General features: G+C 43.3%; 1 protein-coding gene across 1 annotated transcript; it reads left to right on the forward strand.

Moving 5' to 3' along the window:
* LOC8073229 (xyloglucan endotransglucosylase/hydrolase protein 22) lies at positions 1,810–2,925 on the forward strand. The gene is made up of 3 exons (XM_002444039.1): positions 1,810–2,097; positions 2,190–2,389; positions 2,538–2,925. Exons 1-3 carry the CDS (start codon positions 1,810–1,812, stop codon positions 2,923–2,925), a joined length of 876 nt encoding a protein of 291 aa, XP_002444084.1.

The following is a 16,991-nucleotide window of genomic DNA, read 5'->3' on the forward strand; positions in this document are numbered from 1 at the left end:
CACTAACTTTTCGTTGTTCGGTTGCTTCCCGTGGCAAGCCCCGATGCATATTCCCTATTTTCCAGCACTTATTATGTTTGTTTGCGCACCAAATTTTGAGGAGAAAACTTTACACCATCGATATAATTTTGATTAGAAACAAAACTTTTTTATTAAAATATGGATTAGTTAATGGTACAACTACTTATTTTGTTAGCCAGAATCTTTGATAGATTATTGTCTAATAAAATCTAAACAAATACTCTCTCCGTCCATGAAAGAATCAATTTCTAGAGTTGTCCTAAGTCAAAAATTTTAAACTTTGACTAAATTTCTAGAAAAAAATGCTAAGATTTATGGTATTAAATTAGTATCATTAGATTCATCATAGAATATATTTTCATATGATGCACATTTTATGTCATAGATGTTGTTACTCTTTTCTATAAAGTTAGTCAAACATAAAAAAGTTTGACTGATACGGATTTAGAAATTAATTCTTTCATGAACAGAGAGAGTATATTTATGTAATTCGGGCTGACGTTTGGAAAATCAAGAGAGATTTCTCGTCATTATTATTGGTGGACAAACTATCCTTGACACATCGACAAAAAAGCTACAAAGGTTAATATAATGTGTCAAAAAAGCCAAAAAAAATACCAATATTGAGTTAGAGAAACACATGGGTAGTATGAAATAAACGTTATGATATATTTCTATCTAAATAACTGTTAGCTTTGCAACAGAAGGAAAAAAATATGCCAAGATATATTTAAATTCAATACAAGTGTAATAGGACATTGTTAATTATTGGCAGCATTAACTTATATTCTAAATGTGACAGTCATCATAAAGTTTGCAGTGCGCAAATATAAACAGTAATTGGTTGATTAAAAAAGTTCTGTTATGGTCGTAAAGTGTGCATGGACATGTGATCGTCAGGTGACTTGCCTGTTTGACTCCGCATCATTTGATTTCTTTTCTGAGCAACACTTGCATTAGTTTCTAAACCTGAGGAATTAATTCTTTTTAATAACCTCTTAGATCTGCCAGCAACTTACTCGCGTATAGCAAACCTGGTTTCTGTACAATATCATTGAATTGAAATAAATTAAGAGGGCAAGTGAAAATTTTCAATAACTTCAGAACACTATTATTATGATTTACAAGGCAGGGAACAGGGACAATGCCACAAGTTCTATGCCATAACTTCAGAACCGTACATGTGGCTTTCTTTCAAGAGCATAATAATAAGCAGAGCTCAAGATATATTGGACAAGATGTCAGAGATCGACTATATATTTCATCTCGTCATATTCACCACAGGTCCTTGAAGTTGTCCGTAGTTCTGATATATGTTCTCAAAATGCATTTTTAGTATCAAAATGCATTCCTATATGACAACTTCGAAGAGCTGTGCTCTCTATTCCATTCATGTCTTATATATATGGTACTCCCAATTGTATGGATATAGTAATACCACCCACAGCCCACAGGAACTGCCCCCACAAGCTAAAGCATGGCCTGGGCCTGATTAGGTTGGCAGGAGGCACCGTGGGGCGGCTAGCTATCCTGCTCAAGCTTTAATTCCAGCACTTGAAGTTGAATCTTTATACTCGCTTATTCAGAAGCCAGCCATTCTGCCCAGTTTATTATGCCATCCAAGAAACAAAGTCCATACCTAGTTAGATTCTATTCAGACTTGGACACTCTGCTCTCCCTTCATAGCTAGAGTCTATATATATATAACTCCACATCATCGGTTCAAAATGCATCACACTCAAGGTGTGCCCATTCACTCACTACCCTGACAACCTGAAGGCTGAAGCCATGTGGCGGCAGTCATCTAGGGCTTACTGCATAGCCTCCCTAGCTGCTCTCTGTCTCAGCCTGGCTATCTCTCCAGCAACAAGCAGCGACATGGCTGATAGCGTTGACATGATGTGGGGCAACACACAGGTGCTCTATGACGGCGCCGGCCGCCAAATGGTGTCACTGTCCCTCGACTGCTGGACCACTTCTGCGTTCCGTTCCAAGAACAAGTACCTCTTTGGGAGGTTCGACATTGACATCAAGCTTGTCCCCAAGGACTCAGCCGGCACTGTTACCACAATATATGTAAGTAATCTAAACAACAAATATGATTAATGAAAGCATCATCACTTTTCAGGTTTAGTCTAACCATTGTTCTCTTTTCAATTTAAAAACAGCTGGTGACAGAGGGGCCATGGAAATACCATGACGAGATTGACCTTGAGTTCCTGGGGAACACCACTGGTGAACCATACACCCTGCACACTAACATCTATGCAAAAGGGAAAGGTGACCGAGAGATGCAGTATCGTCTTTGGTTCGATCCTACTGAAGACTTCAACACCTACTCCATCATATGGAACCCGCATATGATCTTGTAAGTGATCTGCATTTTTATCTTGTTGAACTTATTAGTTTCTACCGTGATGCTAAGCTGCATTTTGTGCTCTATGACATTTGCTAAACGCTTCTAAGGTGTCAATTAATTAGTTCTAATCCATTTGCCTATTGTTGGGACGATGCAGAATACTTGTTAACGGCGTACCAATCCGGCGGATGAGGAATCAGATGAGGGATGATACTCCCTTCCCACTGTATCAGCCTATGAGGTTGTATGCCAGCATCTGGGACGCTGACGAATGGGCGACCCAGGGCGGACGCATCAAAACTGACTGGTCGCATGCGCCCTTCACAGCCTTCTTCCGGAACTACACCGCCAACGCTTGTGTCCCAAACAATAAGGCCTGGATCTGCGGCCAGGAATCTGGTGATAGCAGTTGGTTCAACCAGGAGTTGGATGAGGAGGGGCAGCAAAAACTGAATGATGTCAATGCTAAAAACAAGATATATGACTACTGCACTGACTCCAGGAGGTTTCCTAATGGATACCCTCCAGAATGTGGGTCACAGTAGAAGTTAATATTCAGCAAGCATCTAGGAATTAGGAAGGGTAAGAAGAGTACTGGAGGATGTAGTCCATTCATTATGATTATGATCATCATAGCAAATAGTATTCTTCATTCATTCTAGGAGGGAAAATAAATCATGGATTCTCATATGTTTGCTGTCCATGTATCAAGCAAATTATCCTGAAAATGTAGAGTCAAAAGTCAAACATGGTATAGTGAGACAGATTTGTGACTCACTGCCAAAAGAAAATGCAAACGGTGAAGACCAAGTGTTAATAAAGTAGGCCAAGAAATGTAATCCCCCATCCTCCCATGGCTTGAATGAGCACCAGAAACATATCAGCTTCCAAGAGCTCAAATCACAACGTAAACAGCAGTCATTGTAAGAGAATATAGCAGTTACAGAGAAATTTGCACATATTAAACAGATCAGCCGCACCAAGTTTTCAAGAAAAGAGAAGTTTCAAACCCCTCAGTTTTATTTCTAATCTGCAGATGAATCAACCAGTAGGATTGGGACAGAGCCAGCCAGTATCATTTCTAACCTGCGTATTAATTGACCTGTTAAGATTAGAGCACTCCTTCACTCATTCCCACACTGATACACCAACAACACCGATAACAACAAAACTTTATATTTATAAGCAAGTTGTGGTAAGTTAACATGACTACCAAAAAAAGTTCAGCAATGTAAAAAAAAAAGAGGTATCTGCCTGTAATAAATAAGGGGAAAATCCTATAAACATACATCAATTTAAAGGATATGCAATGGCCATGTTGAATAATTTGTTGCTGGTCTTACACAGAAGTCTGTAACTGCAGACCAATCTTCAGTTAAGGCTGCAGCTTAATGACTAGGAATGTGAAACGCCAGGGAAGACTTGACTAGGAGTAGTAGGGACATACATTTTCGATAGGCCATTATGACTTTGACTCCAGTATAACAGTCCACCTTCTCTTGTTTCAGGTCATACACAAACTGAACCTACCCCTCTATGTATATAAATGCAACTCTGGTAATGTAATTCTTGGTTCAGTTGCCACCAACAAAAGAGCAGAGCTTTGACCAGCGCTAGTGCTTGTGCTATGTGTGTGTGCTAGAGCTCAACCCCTTCTTTCTACCTCCAGCCATGGTGAGTGAGTGTGTGGGTGTACTAGTAAGCTAATTGCTTACTGGTGCATAGATCTTAAGGACCAACAAGTGGTATCAGAGTCGTACAGCTGCGTCATCGGACTAACCACCGGCGATAGGATCTGGCTTGGAGACGGTTGATAGCAGCAGTGCTACTAGGATTGGCCAGCCATGGTAGAAGGTCATTGTGCGCACAGTGCGGAAGGTCAGTGACACTAGTTAACCATAGATGACTCGCACCAACTATGGCGAGTGGGCGGTGACCATAAAGGTCAAGCTCAGAGCCTGATGGTTGAATGCCATTGACAAGAGCACTGACAATGAAGAAGATGACATGTCAGTGATGGAGGCTATCCTTGCTACTGTGCGATGGAGTATAGGGAGCCATTGGGGGCGAAGAAAACTACTAAGGAGGCGTAGGAGGCCATTGCTGATGCGTGTTTCTCTAATGGCACAAAAAGACGACGACCAAGTTGCTGAAGCAGGAGTATGCCATTCTCAAACTCAAGGATTGTGAATTAGTGGAGGACTTTGAAAGCCCTAGTTTAGTTTTGGATAATTGATGAAACCCTAGTACTAACCTCCTTACTAAGTGTGTGTAGACTTAATGAGGTTGGTACATGCCAAGTGATGGAGCCAGTGATGATCATGGTGATGATGGTGATCACCACAAGATGATCAAGTGCTCAGCTTGGAAAAGAAGAAAGAGAAAAACAAAACCCTATGGAGATTAAGGCAAGAGTATTGCTTAGGATTTTGGTTTTGGTGATCAAGACACCATAGAGGGTGTGATCGCATTTAGGATAGATAGTCGTACTATAAAGAGGAGAATTCTTTGGCTAAGCGGTTATCAAGTGCCACTAGGTGCCATTGTTCATGTGCATGCATTTAGAACCTAGTGAGCTAACTTAACTCCTTTGAAGAAAATGTTTGTGAAAATGCTAACACACGTGTACATGTTGGTTTACACTTGTGGTGTTGGCACACTTTGAGGAGGAGGTGGAGTTTGAAGAGTAGAGAGAGGATGGGTTCCTCTCTCCCTCCCGCGGGAGTGTTTCTTGCTGAGAAAATGAAGTGCATTTTTCTATTGTGCCGGTGGGAAAAATTTGGAGAAGTCGCGGGAGTGTTTCTCGCTGTGAAACACTCACCGGACGCTGGCCCAGAGGCATCGGATGCTGTGTCTGTGCGTCCAGTGTGCAGGCAGCCAGGCACGGTTAGGGTTAGGCACCGGACGCCAGGCACCGGACGCTGGCCTGTGCGTCCGATGGGGTGCGTTCGGTGTCCGGGCGTTTTGCAGTGCTCCCTGGGTTTAAGTCCGGTGAGCACCGAACGGTCCGGTGCTCAGCGTCCAGTGACCCCTCGAATCTGCAGACCTCCCTGAGTTTAGGACCGGTGTGCACCGGACGCGTCCGGTGGCAACTTGCTCAGCGTCCGGTGCTCTGCAGGTTACCATTAGAGATCGACGCGCGTTTTTCAAAGGTGACACGTGGGTGACTTTGGAGCACCGGACGCAGGGGTTGAGCGTCCGGTGCCAACTTGAGAGCGTCCGGTGACCCCAAGTTTTGCCCAGTGAAAGAGCCAACGGCTCTATTTGCTTGAGGGGCCTATAAATATGTGTTGGCCGGCTTGGGACTTACACTCTTAGCTTTCTAACATACTTGACATCTTTGTGAGCCTAAGCAAACTCCTCCCACTCATCTTCTTCATAGATTATTCATCTTTGTGAGATTGGGAGTGATTCCAAGTGCATTTGCTTGAGTGATTGCATCTAGTGGCACTTGGGGATCGTTCTAGCTGCGGTTTTCTTGTTACTCTTGGTGGTTGCCGCCACCTAGACGGCTTGGAGCAGCGGAGGAGGATTGGCACAAGTTGGTGATTGTTCGTGGCCATCTCCCGGTGATTGTGAGGGGTCTTGTACCTTCCCTAGCGGGGAGCCAAAAGGTAACTCTAGTAAAGTGCTCGTGTCATTGAGCTACCTCACTTGTGGGTCCTAGTGAGGACGAGGTTCGTGCTACACCTCTTAGCCACCGAACCACCAAGTGTTGGTCGACACAACGGGGACGTAGCGTGCCGGCAAGCACGTGAACCTTGGGAAAAAAATTGGTGTCCCAATTGTGTTTGATTGGCATTCTCCCGGTGCTTGATTGTTTATATTGGTGATTGGTTCATCCCCTACTCGGTGGTATAAATATCTCTTCCTCTCTTTTACTTTCCCGCAAACTAGAGTAGCTTACTTACTTGTATAGAAACTTTAGGTAGCTTTCTAGTGTAAGTAGTGACATAGCTCTTGTGTGCCTAGTGATTATATCAACTAGAATTGTTGGATAGGTGGCTTGAAAACACCCCTTTAGAGCTAGAGCAAAAAGCTTCACTTTGTTATTCACTAACCTCTTGCTCTAGTGAGTTTGTAGATTTTTAAATAGGCTATTCACCCTCCCTCTAGCCATATTAGGACCTTTCATGTGGTATCAGAGCCGTGGTCACCATTTTGTGAAGGCTTAACAACCTCAGTGCTCAAATTATGGCTCAAATAGTGTTCAACCATGTTGGGGGCAAACCACCGTTCTTTGATGGCACAAGTTATTTTCACTATTGGAAAAGAAAGATGAAAATGTACCTTGGATCAATAAATGATAGAGTGTGGGAAGTCACGGAGATTGATTTTTTGATCCTTGACCTCGCTAACCCCACCGACAATGAGAGAGCAAACAAGCAATGCAATACAATGGCTCTCAACACAATCTATAATGGCATTGATTCAAAGGTATTTGAACAAGTCAAAGATCTTGAGAGAGCAAGTGAAGTGTGGACAAGGCTAGAAGAAACATATGAGGGCACTACAACGGTAAAAAGTGTCAAGTTGTATATGCTCAAGGACAAGCTATCCAACTTCAAGATGAAGGATGATGAGTCCGGAGATGTTCTATAGGCTCCAAGTCATCATCAATGATCTCAAGGGCCTTGGTGAGAAAGTGAAGGATGAGGACTTCATTCACAAGTTCTTGATGTGCTTTCCCAAGATGTTCAAAACATTGAGAACAATCATCTTTAGAGGTGGATTGACGGGTGTATCTCCAAATGAGGTACTTGGAGATGTCATGACCGAAGATCAATACAATGACAATGATGATGATGAAGTCATGAAGAAGGATGATGATGACAAGAAGAAGAAGAGTGTAGCTTTCAAAGCTAGCGCTTCATCCAAGAGCAAGAACAAGGGAAAAGCCAAGAAGGAAGAATCAAGTGATGAGGAGTGCTCCAATGATGATAGTGATGATGAAGCTCTAGCACTCTTTGTCCGCAAATTTGGCAAAATGATGAAGAAGAAAGGGTACCATACAAGAAAGAGAAGGGACAACTCCAAGAACAAGGAGTATGTGAGGCTATGCTACAAGTGCAAGGGCCCCGATCATATTGTGGCGAATTGTCCATACAATAGTGATCATGATGAGCATGAGAAGAAGAACAAGAAGGAGAAGAAAGAAAAGAAGGACAAGAAGATGGTCTTCAAGAAGAAGAAGGGTGGATCCTATGTTGTGACATGGGATAGTGATGCTTCTTCGGATGATGATTCTAGTGGTGATGACAAGGCATCCAAGAAGAAGGCACTTGCAAGTATTGCTATCAACAAGCCATCACTCTTCGACACTCCTTCATGCTTCATAGCCAAGGGCCACAAGGTACAATATGATGAGAGTGAAAGTGAAAGTGAACATGAACATGACAGTGATAGTGATAGTGATGATGAAAATGAATTCACTAATGAACAATTCATGGACATGTTAGAACAAGCCGATTCATGTATTCAATCTAAAAACAAGATGTGCAAAGAATTGGTCAAGAAGTTAAAAGCTCTTGAGCAATCCTTTGATGAGCTCAATGCTACTCATGAGAGGCTAGTGGAAGCTGAAAGGTCCTTGTTTGGTTTTGGTAATTGAGTGACAACTTAGGTGGACTAATAGTGTTTATGTGAGATACACAGGAGATTAGTCCACAGGTGATTATGTGACGATAAAGGAGCTCATTGCATATGAGACATGACATGGAGTCATGTGACCAAGGTGGAGAAGATCAAGATGAGGCTTGGCTCGATGGACCAGTTGCAAGAGTGAAGGGCAAGTCGGAGGCTTTGAAGCGAGGGACCGCGTGTGACGGTGAAGCTTGAGCAAGACTTGGCGCCGATGGTCCGAGGCAACGGTGAACAGCAAGTGAGGTCAAGATCGATGAACAAATACGGTCACGTGATGATATGAAGTGGATCATATCATTTGGTGGTTGGTTGGTGCATGTGTTGCATCAACATTGGAGGAGATGGAATGGAATGCGCAAGGCAAAGGTATAACCTAGGGCATTTCCATTTCACCGGTCATAGGTGTGTAGAGAAGTTTATGACCGGATTTAGGATAGATGGTCGTACTATCAAGAGGGGTAAACTTGTTTGCATATCGGTCATCTAGTGCCACTTGAGCGATCTAACTTTGCGTACGTGTTAGGATCGAGTGGCGTGGCAAGTTTGAGAGGCTAACTCCTTTGGGAAAATATTTGTGAAAATGCTAACATTCATGTACTTGTTGTACACACTTTGTGGTGTTGGCACACCTTGAGGAGGTAGAAAGTTTCCTTTGTGCCGGTGGAAAGTTTCTTGTGCACTAGTGGAAAGTTTCATGTATGCCGTGGAAAGTTTCTTGATTACCGGTGGAAAATTTCTTGTGCGCTAGTAGAAAGTTTCTTGTACACCGGTGGAAAGTTTCTTGTTTGCCACTGGAAAGTTTCCTGTGCGCCAGTAGAAAGTTTCTGACTGAAAACTCACACCGGGCGTTCTGTCCTGAGGCACCGGACGCTGCCTCGGAGCGTCCGGTGCGCTCTCCGTTGCAGGCTTAGGTGAGAGTTGTGCACCGGACGATCAACACCGGACGCTGGCTGAATGTTGTTCGTGCGTCCGGTGTCCCTGACCTTTTACGGTGTTCTCTGAGTAAGCGTCCGGTGCTGACCTGGTGCGTCCGGTGGTAGCGTCCGGTGATCTTGGGTTTTGACAAACTCTCTGCGTATGCGTTCGGTGTGCACCGGACGCGTCCGGTGTGACGCAGTAGAGCGTCCGGTGGTACTGTGCAGGCGCGCGTGCGTAGTAGCCGTTGGCGGCAACGGTCGAGTTCAAACGGCTAGTGACACGTGGCTGTTTTTGGAGCACCTGGCTCCTGCAGTGAGTCCGGTGCCCCCGGTTTTTGCCCAGTGAAGGGTCAACGGCTAGTTTAGCCCTTAGGGCTATAAATAGAAGTGGTGGCCGGCCTTGGCTGGTGCTGAGCACCCTTGGGAGTTGGGACTTAGTGTCCATGCTTGGGGAGTGCTAGGAAAGCCTCTAACTCACTTGTGCTTGCAAGAGTGCGAATCAATAGCGAGTGAGTGATTCTAGTGCGTTGCATTGAGAGATTGCATCGAGTGGCACTAGGTGTTAATGTTGCAAGCCGGTGGTGCTTGTTACTCTTGGAGGTTGCCACCTCCTAGACGGCTTGGTGGCTTGTGACTCCGTCGAAGCACACAAGGAGATTGTGCAGTGCTCTGGAGAAGAGATTGTGAGGGGTACGGTGCTCACCCCGCGGGGATCGCGAAGAGCAACTCTAGTTGAGCGAGATGTGAAGAGCGACAAGTGGTCCGGTCGGGTCAAGTGCTAGAGCTTGTGGTAAGCACTCCACGTGGGAGAGTGTGACTTGCGGGTCACCACTAGCAAGAGGACCGGTGGCAACCTTGGAGCTTGTCTCAACGGGGACGTAGCTTGGTGGCAACCAAGTGAACCTCGGGAGAAAATCATCGTGTCAACATTGTTCTTCCCGTTGGTTTGCAAGTCCCTAACACAAGCTTGTGTTTACATTCATATACTTGTGCTTGTGTAGTTGCTCTTGTAATTAGTTAGCTTGTGTAGCTTGCTAGTTACCTTCTTGCTTGTGTAGCTAGAAGTAGTTCCCTTGCGTGACTAATTTGGTTTGTGTAACCTTGTTAGTCACATTGCTTAGTTTGTGTAGCTAAGTAATTTGCGCTCTCTAATTTGGCATTGGTTGCCTTGTTATTGAGCTTGTTAGTGAGCTTAGGCTTTGTGCGTTTTGCCTCACTAGTTTGTGTAGGAGCTCCCCTGGTTTGCAAAGTACTAGTTGCATAGGTTTGTGTGACCTTGCTCCTAGAATTGATTAGGTGAGCGCTTGCTAAGGTAGCACCTTGCTTGCTTGTTTAGAATCTTTTCAAGGTGCTAGAGAACTTAGATAGAGGGGTGTAGTCTTGGCTAGACCAATAGTTTTAATTCCGCATTTGTTTCGGTTAGCCGGCGTAGTAATTTTTAGAAAGGACTATTCACCCCCGCTCTAGTCCGCCATCTCGACCCTTTAGAAGCCCATGAGAAGCTTGGCAAGGCTCACACCAAGCTTGAGAAAGCTCACTCCTTGTTGTTAGAAGAGAACAAGGAAAAGGTTGTTGTATCATGTGATGTGGGCACAACATGTGACTTAATTAAAGAATCACTCAACCTACCTATTGTTGTTGCCACTAACTCTTCTTGTAGGCTTTCATCCACCACCACCAACTCTACCTCTACTTCTAGTGTTAGTATCACTTGTGATACCACACTAAAGGTTGAGAATGAGACTCTCAAGAGAGAGGTGGATGAGCTCACTCACGCCCTAGGCAAAGCCTATGGTGGTGAGGCCCAGTTGCTAAAGTGCTTGGGTAGCCAAAGGTTTTCTCTCAACAAAGAGGGATTAGGCTATACCCCCAAGAAAGGCAAGGCGGCCTTTGCAACTCACAAGCCTAGCTTTGTGAAGAGCAATGGTCGGTTTTGCAACAAATGCAAGCAAGTTGGGCACCTAGAGCTTAATTGCAACAAAATGAACAAGAACAAGAAAAATGCTAATGTACCTTACATTCCTTTTGATTCTTGTTATGTGCTTACCAAGGGTGAGAAGGGTGTGCATGCTAAGTTTGTTGGTACACCAATTGTGGGTCCAAAGAAGAAGGCCATTTGGGTACCAAAAAGCTTAGTCACTAACCTCCAAGGACCCAAACAAGTATGGGTACCTAAGAAACATTGATTTGTTTTGTAGGTAAACTATAAAGCCGGAGGAAGGCATTGGGTGCTTGATAGTGGGTGCACACAACACATGACCAGTGATTCAAGAATGTTCAATTCAATCAATACAAATGATGACAATGGTGTTGATAGTATCACATTTGGTGACAATGGCAAAGGCAAGGTCAAAGGGCTCGGTAAAATTGCTATATCCAATGACTTGAGCATTTCCAATGTGCTACTAGTAGAGAGCTTGAACTTCAACTTGCTATCCGTAGCTCAACTTTGTGATCTTGGTTTCAAATGCATATTTGGAGTTGATGTAGAGATCATAAGTGTAGATGGCTCTAACTTGATATTCAAAGGCTTTAGATATGAGAATCTATACTTGGTTGATTTCAATGCTAGTGAAGCTCAATTATCAACATGCTTGCTCACTAAATCTAGCATGGGTTGGTTATGGCATAGAAGGCTTGGTCATGTTGGAATGAAACAATTGAACAAGTTAGTCAAGCATGATCTTGTTAGAGGCTTAAAAGATGTCACATTTGAGAAAGACAAGCTTTGTAGTGCATGTCAAGCCAGAAAACAAGTTGGCAACACTCATCCAAGGCATTTGAGTTGTTGCACATGGACTTATTTGGACCAACCACATACACAAGCATTGGTGGAAACAAATATGGATTTGTGATAGTGGATGATTTCACAAGATACACATGGGTATTCTATCTTAGTGATAAGATTGATGCTTTTGCAACCTTCAAATCATTTGTCAAGAGAATACACAATGAGTTTGAAACAACCATCAAGAAAGTGAGAAGTAACAATGGAAGTGAATTCAAGAATACAAGAGTTGATGAGCTTTGTGATGAATTTGGTATTAGGCATCAATTCTCGGCTAAGTACACTCCACAATCAAATGCTCTTGTTGAGAGGAAGAATAGAACCTTGATTGACATGGCAAGATCAATGTTGAGTGAGTACAATGTGAGTCATTCTTTTTGGGCCAAAGCAATCAACACGGCTTGCTACTATAGCAACCGACTCTATTGTCACCCAATGATGGAGAAGACTCCATATGAGCTCTTGAATGGAAGAAAGCCCAACATTGCATACTTTCGGGTTTTTGGTTGCAAATGCTACATATTGAAGAAAGGCACTAGATTGAGCAAATTTGAAAAGAAATGTGATGAAGGCTTCTTGCTTGGTTACTCCACTACTAGCAAAGCTTATAGAGTTTGGAACTTGGCTATTGGTACTCTTGAGGAGGTGCATGATGTTGAGTTTGATGAAACCAATGGCTCTCAAGAGGAAGATGAGAATCTAGATCATGTGAGACGCACTCAATTGGCCGATGCAATGAAGAATATGGATATTGGTGATTTAAGGCCTAGAGAGGTGATTGATGTTGAAGATGACAAAGAACAAGTGCTTCCTACCTCTAATGTGCAAGCTAGTGGTTCTCATGATCAAAATCAAGCTAGTACAAGTGGTACTCAAGTGCAAAATCAACAAGCTAGTACATCATCTCATGATCAACCGAGTGCAAGCAATCAAGTGCAAATACTCCAACCAACAAATATTGCAAGAGATCATCCATTGGATCATATCATAGGTGACATCCAAAGAGGACTGCAAACTAGATCAAGATTAGCATCATTTTGTGAGCATTTCTCCTTTGTGTCTCACATTGAGCCAAAGAAGATTGTTGAAGCATTGAGAGATGTTGATTGGGTCAATGCTATGCATGAAGAGCTTAACAATTTCAAGAGAAATCAAGTATGGGAATTAGTTGAGAGGCCTAGTGATCATAATGTCATTGGCACTAGATGGGTCTTTCACAACAAACAAGATCAAGATGGGATAGTTGTAAGGAACAAAGCAAGATTGGTAGCACAAGGCTATACTCAAGTTGAAGGTCTTGACTTTGGTGAAACATATGCCCCGGTTGCAAGATTGGAAGCAATTAGGATCTTGTTAGCCTATGCTTGTGCTCATAACATCAAGCTATACCAAATGGATGTGAAGAGTGCATTTCTCAATGGCTATATCAATGAAGAAGTCTATGTTGAGCAACCACCCGATTTTGAAGATGACTTGTTTGTGTTGCAAATATATGTTGATGATATCATATTTGGATCAACCAACCAAGAATTTTGTGAGGAGTTTGGGAACATGATGGCTAATGAATTGAGATGTCAATGATTGGAGAGCTTAGTTACTTCCTTGGTCTTCAAATCAAGCAATTGAAGAATGGCACATTTGTGAGTCAAGGCAAGTACATAAAAGACATGCTCAAGAAGTTTGGTATGGATGATGCAAAATCAATTAGCACTCCAATGGGAACAAATGGAAGCCTAGATAGTGATTCAAGTGGAAACATGGTGGATCAAAAGTTGTATCGGTCTAAGATTGGAAGCCTACTCTATGTGACCGCATCAAGACCGGATGTCATGTTTAGTGTATGTATGTGTGCAAGATTCCAAGCCTCACCAAGAGAAAGCCATTTGAAAGCAACAAAGAGAATATTGAGGTACTTGAAGCATAAACAAAATGTTGGTTTGTGGTATCCCAAAGGTGCAAAGTTTGAACTTGTTGGATATTCCGATTCGGACTATGCGGGATGCAAAGTTGAGAGAAGAAGCACATCAGGTACATGTCAACTATTGGGAAGATCACTTGTCTCATGGTCATCCAAGAAAAAGGGGACATTTGCATTGAGAGTATAGGCACCTATGATCAACTTGTCAATATATTCACCAAGTCACTTGATGAGAAGAGGTTTTGCAAGCTAAGGAATGAATTGAACATACTTGACTTCTCAAATATGTGTTGATGCACCCCCACTTTATGACATGCCTCTCCTTCGAGCAAAGCAAGGTAAAATTGTTTGACATATCATCCATCTTTGCTAAGGACTTGTTTAGTTCATCTAGTCATTCCTTACATGCCTTAGGATCATTCATGAAAATCAAATTAATTTGATGCTTGTATGGTACCACTATTGCTTCTATGCTTGACTTGATCAAGTGGTAGCATATGACATGTTTGTGGGCTTGCAATCCTAGTGTTTGATCTAGAATATGAGCTATAAGTGTTTAACTCAACACGGTACAAGATAACCCTCATTTGGAGGTGTGAAGAAGCTTGTCCTTGGATCAAATCGAGTTAAATATCTTAGGCAAGTAATCTAGATTAGACCAATTTGGTAAAATGATCTCACTTCACATGGTTTCACACTAACCTATCTAAAATTTGAGCTCACCTTTTATGGTCATTGATGACAAAGGGGGAGAAATTACAAAATAAATACAAAGATAGGGGAGTAACATGAAAAAAAGGGGATCAATTAAAATTTTGAAGCACACAAGTAGGGGGAGCAAGCTCATAAACTTGTTTGTTGCATTTGAATGTGCATCACATATGTTTGCTTACATTTGCATTAGTTTTAGAAGTTTTCTCACCGATACCTTGCTTGTGTGGTGTATGCTAGTTGTAGGTTTGATTGATGAAATGAAGAACTAGCATGCATATAGTAGTGTAACTAGACTTTTAGTTATTTCACAAGTGGTACTAGAACCTTGTTTATAATGTTGATCTCACGGGGTGTTGTAGTCTTGTAAATGTCTATTTACCAATGGTGCTAAGGATGGTGTATATTGGCAACTCCGATTGGTATCACGCTTCAAAGGTCCATTCTTTACACCTTAGCATCATTTGGTAGAAATTGTCTCCTATATTTCCTATTCAAGCATATGTGCAAGCTTTCAAATCCAAACTCTTAGCACATATGTAGGGGCAGCAATTGCTACCAATTTGGGTTTATGAAACTTGTCCATAACCTTTGCACATGGTAAAATGCTTGGGCAAGCAACATGAATCTAAGAAAAATTTATTGAAAATCTTTGTAAAAAGGGTTGTCATCAATTACCAAAAAGAGGGAGATTGAAAGCCCTAGTTTGATTTTAGATAATTGATGAAACCCTAGTACTAACCTCCTTACTAAGTGTGTGTAGACTTAATGAGGTTGGTACATGCCAAGTGATGGAGCAAGTGATGATCATGGTGATGATGGTGATCACCACAAGATGATCAAGTGCTCACCTTGGAAAAAAAAGAAAGAGAAAAACAAAACCCTATGGAGATCAAGGCAAAGGTATTGCTTAGGATTTTGGTTTTGGTGATCAAGACACCATAGAGGGTGTGATCGCATTTAGGATAGATAGTCGTACTATAAAGAGGGGAATTCTTTGGCTAAGCGGTTATCAAGTGCCACTAGGTGTCATTGTTCATGTGCATGCATTTAGAACCTAGTGAGCTAACTTAACTCCTTTGAAGAAAATGTTTGTGAAAATGCTAACACACATGTACATGTTGGTTTACACTTGTGGTGTTGGCACACTTTGAGAAGGAGGTGGAGTTTGAGGAGTAGAGAGAGGATGGGTTCCTCTCTCCCTCCCGCGGGAGTGTTTCTCGCTGAGAAACACTCACAGGACGCTGGCCCAGAGGCATCGGACGTTGTGTCTGTGCATCCGGTGTGCAGGCAGCCTGGCACGGTTAGGGTTAGGCACCGGACGCTGGCCTGTGCATCCGATGGGGTGCGTCCGGTGTCCGGGCGTTTTGCAGTGCTCCCTGGGTTTAAGTCCGGTGAGCACCGGACGGTCCGGTGCTCAGTGTCCGGTGACCCCTCGAATCTGCAGACCTCCCTGAGTTTAGGACCGGTGTGCACCGGACGCGTCCGGTGGCAACTTGCTCAGCGTCCGGTGCTCTGCAGGTTACCGTTAGAGATCGACGCGCGTTTTTCAAAGGTGACACGTGGGTGACTTTGGAGCACCGGACGCGGGGGTTGAGCGTCCGGTACCAACTTGAGAGCGTCCGGAGACCCCGAGTTTTGCCCAGTGAAAGAGCCAACGGCTCTATTTGCTTGAGGGGCCTATAAATATGTGTTGGCCGGCTTGGGACTTACACTCTTGGCTTTCTAACATACTTGACATCTTTGTGAGCCTAAGCAAACTCCTCCCACTCATCTCCTTCATAGATTATTCATCTTTGTGAGATTGGTAGTGATTCCAAGTGCATTTGCTTGAGTGATTGCATCTAGTGACACTTGGGGATCGTTCTAGCTGCGGTTTTCTTGTTACTCTTGGTGGTTGCCGCCACCTAGATGGCTTGGAGCAGCGGAGGAGGATTGGCACAAGTTGGTGATTGTTCGTGGCCATCTCCCGGTGATTGTGAGGGGTCTTGTACCTTCCCCAACGGGGAGCCGAAAGGTAACTCTAGTAAAGTGCTCGTGTCATTGAGCTACCTCACTTGTGGGTAGGTTCTTGTGGTGTCCTAGTGAGGACGAGGTTCGTGCTACACCTCTTAGCCACCGAACCACCAAGTGTTGGTCGACACAACGGGGACGTAGCGTGCCGGCAAGTACGGAACCTCGGGAGAAAAATTGGTGTCTCAATTGTGTTTGATTGGCATTCTCCCGGTGCTTGATTGTTTATATTGGTGATTGGTTCATCCCCTACTCGGTGGTATAAATATCTCTTCCTCTCTTTTACTTTCCCGCAAACTAGAGTAGCTTACTTGTATAGAAACTTTAGGTAGCTTTCTAGTGTAAGTAGTGACATAGCTCTTGTGTGCCTAGTGATTATATCAACTAGAATTGTTGGATAGGTGGCTTGAAAACACCCCTTTAGAGCTAGAGCAAAAAGCTTCGCTTTGTTATTCTCTAACCTCTTGCTCTAGTGAGTTTTTAGATTTTTAAATAGGCTATTAACCCCCCTCAAGCCATATTAGGACCTTTTAGACTTCTCCCTCCGCCTGCAAACACTCATCAACAAGATGGGGAGCCATGGCATCACCATCGATGAAGAAGAGGTAGTCTCTAAGTACC

The sequence above is a fragment of the Sorghum bicolor genome, chromosome 7 (genome assembly GCF_000003195.3).
Source record: "Sorghum bicolor cultivar BTx623 chromosome 7, Sorghum_bicolor_NCBIv3, whole genome shotgun sequence".
NCBI lineage: Eukaryota > Viridiplantae > Streptophyta > Magnoliopsida > Poales > Poaceae > Sorghum > Sorghum bicolor.

Coding starts and splice junctions, on each gene's coding strand:
- LOC8073229 (XM_002444039.1), top strand. CDS start 1,810: ATGTGGCGGCAGTCATCTAGGGCTTACTGCATAGCCTCCCTAGCTGCT. Junction 2,098..2,189: donor GCACTGTTACCACAATATAT/GTAAGTAATCTA, acceptor ATTTAAAAACAG/CTGGTGACAGAGGGGCCATG. Junction 2,390..2,537: donor TGGAACCCGCATATGATCTT/GTAAGTGATCTG, acceptor GGGACGATGCAG/AATACTTGTTAACGGCGTAC.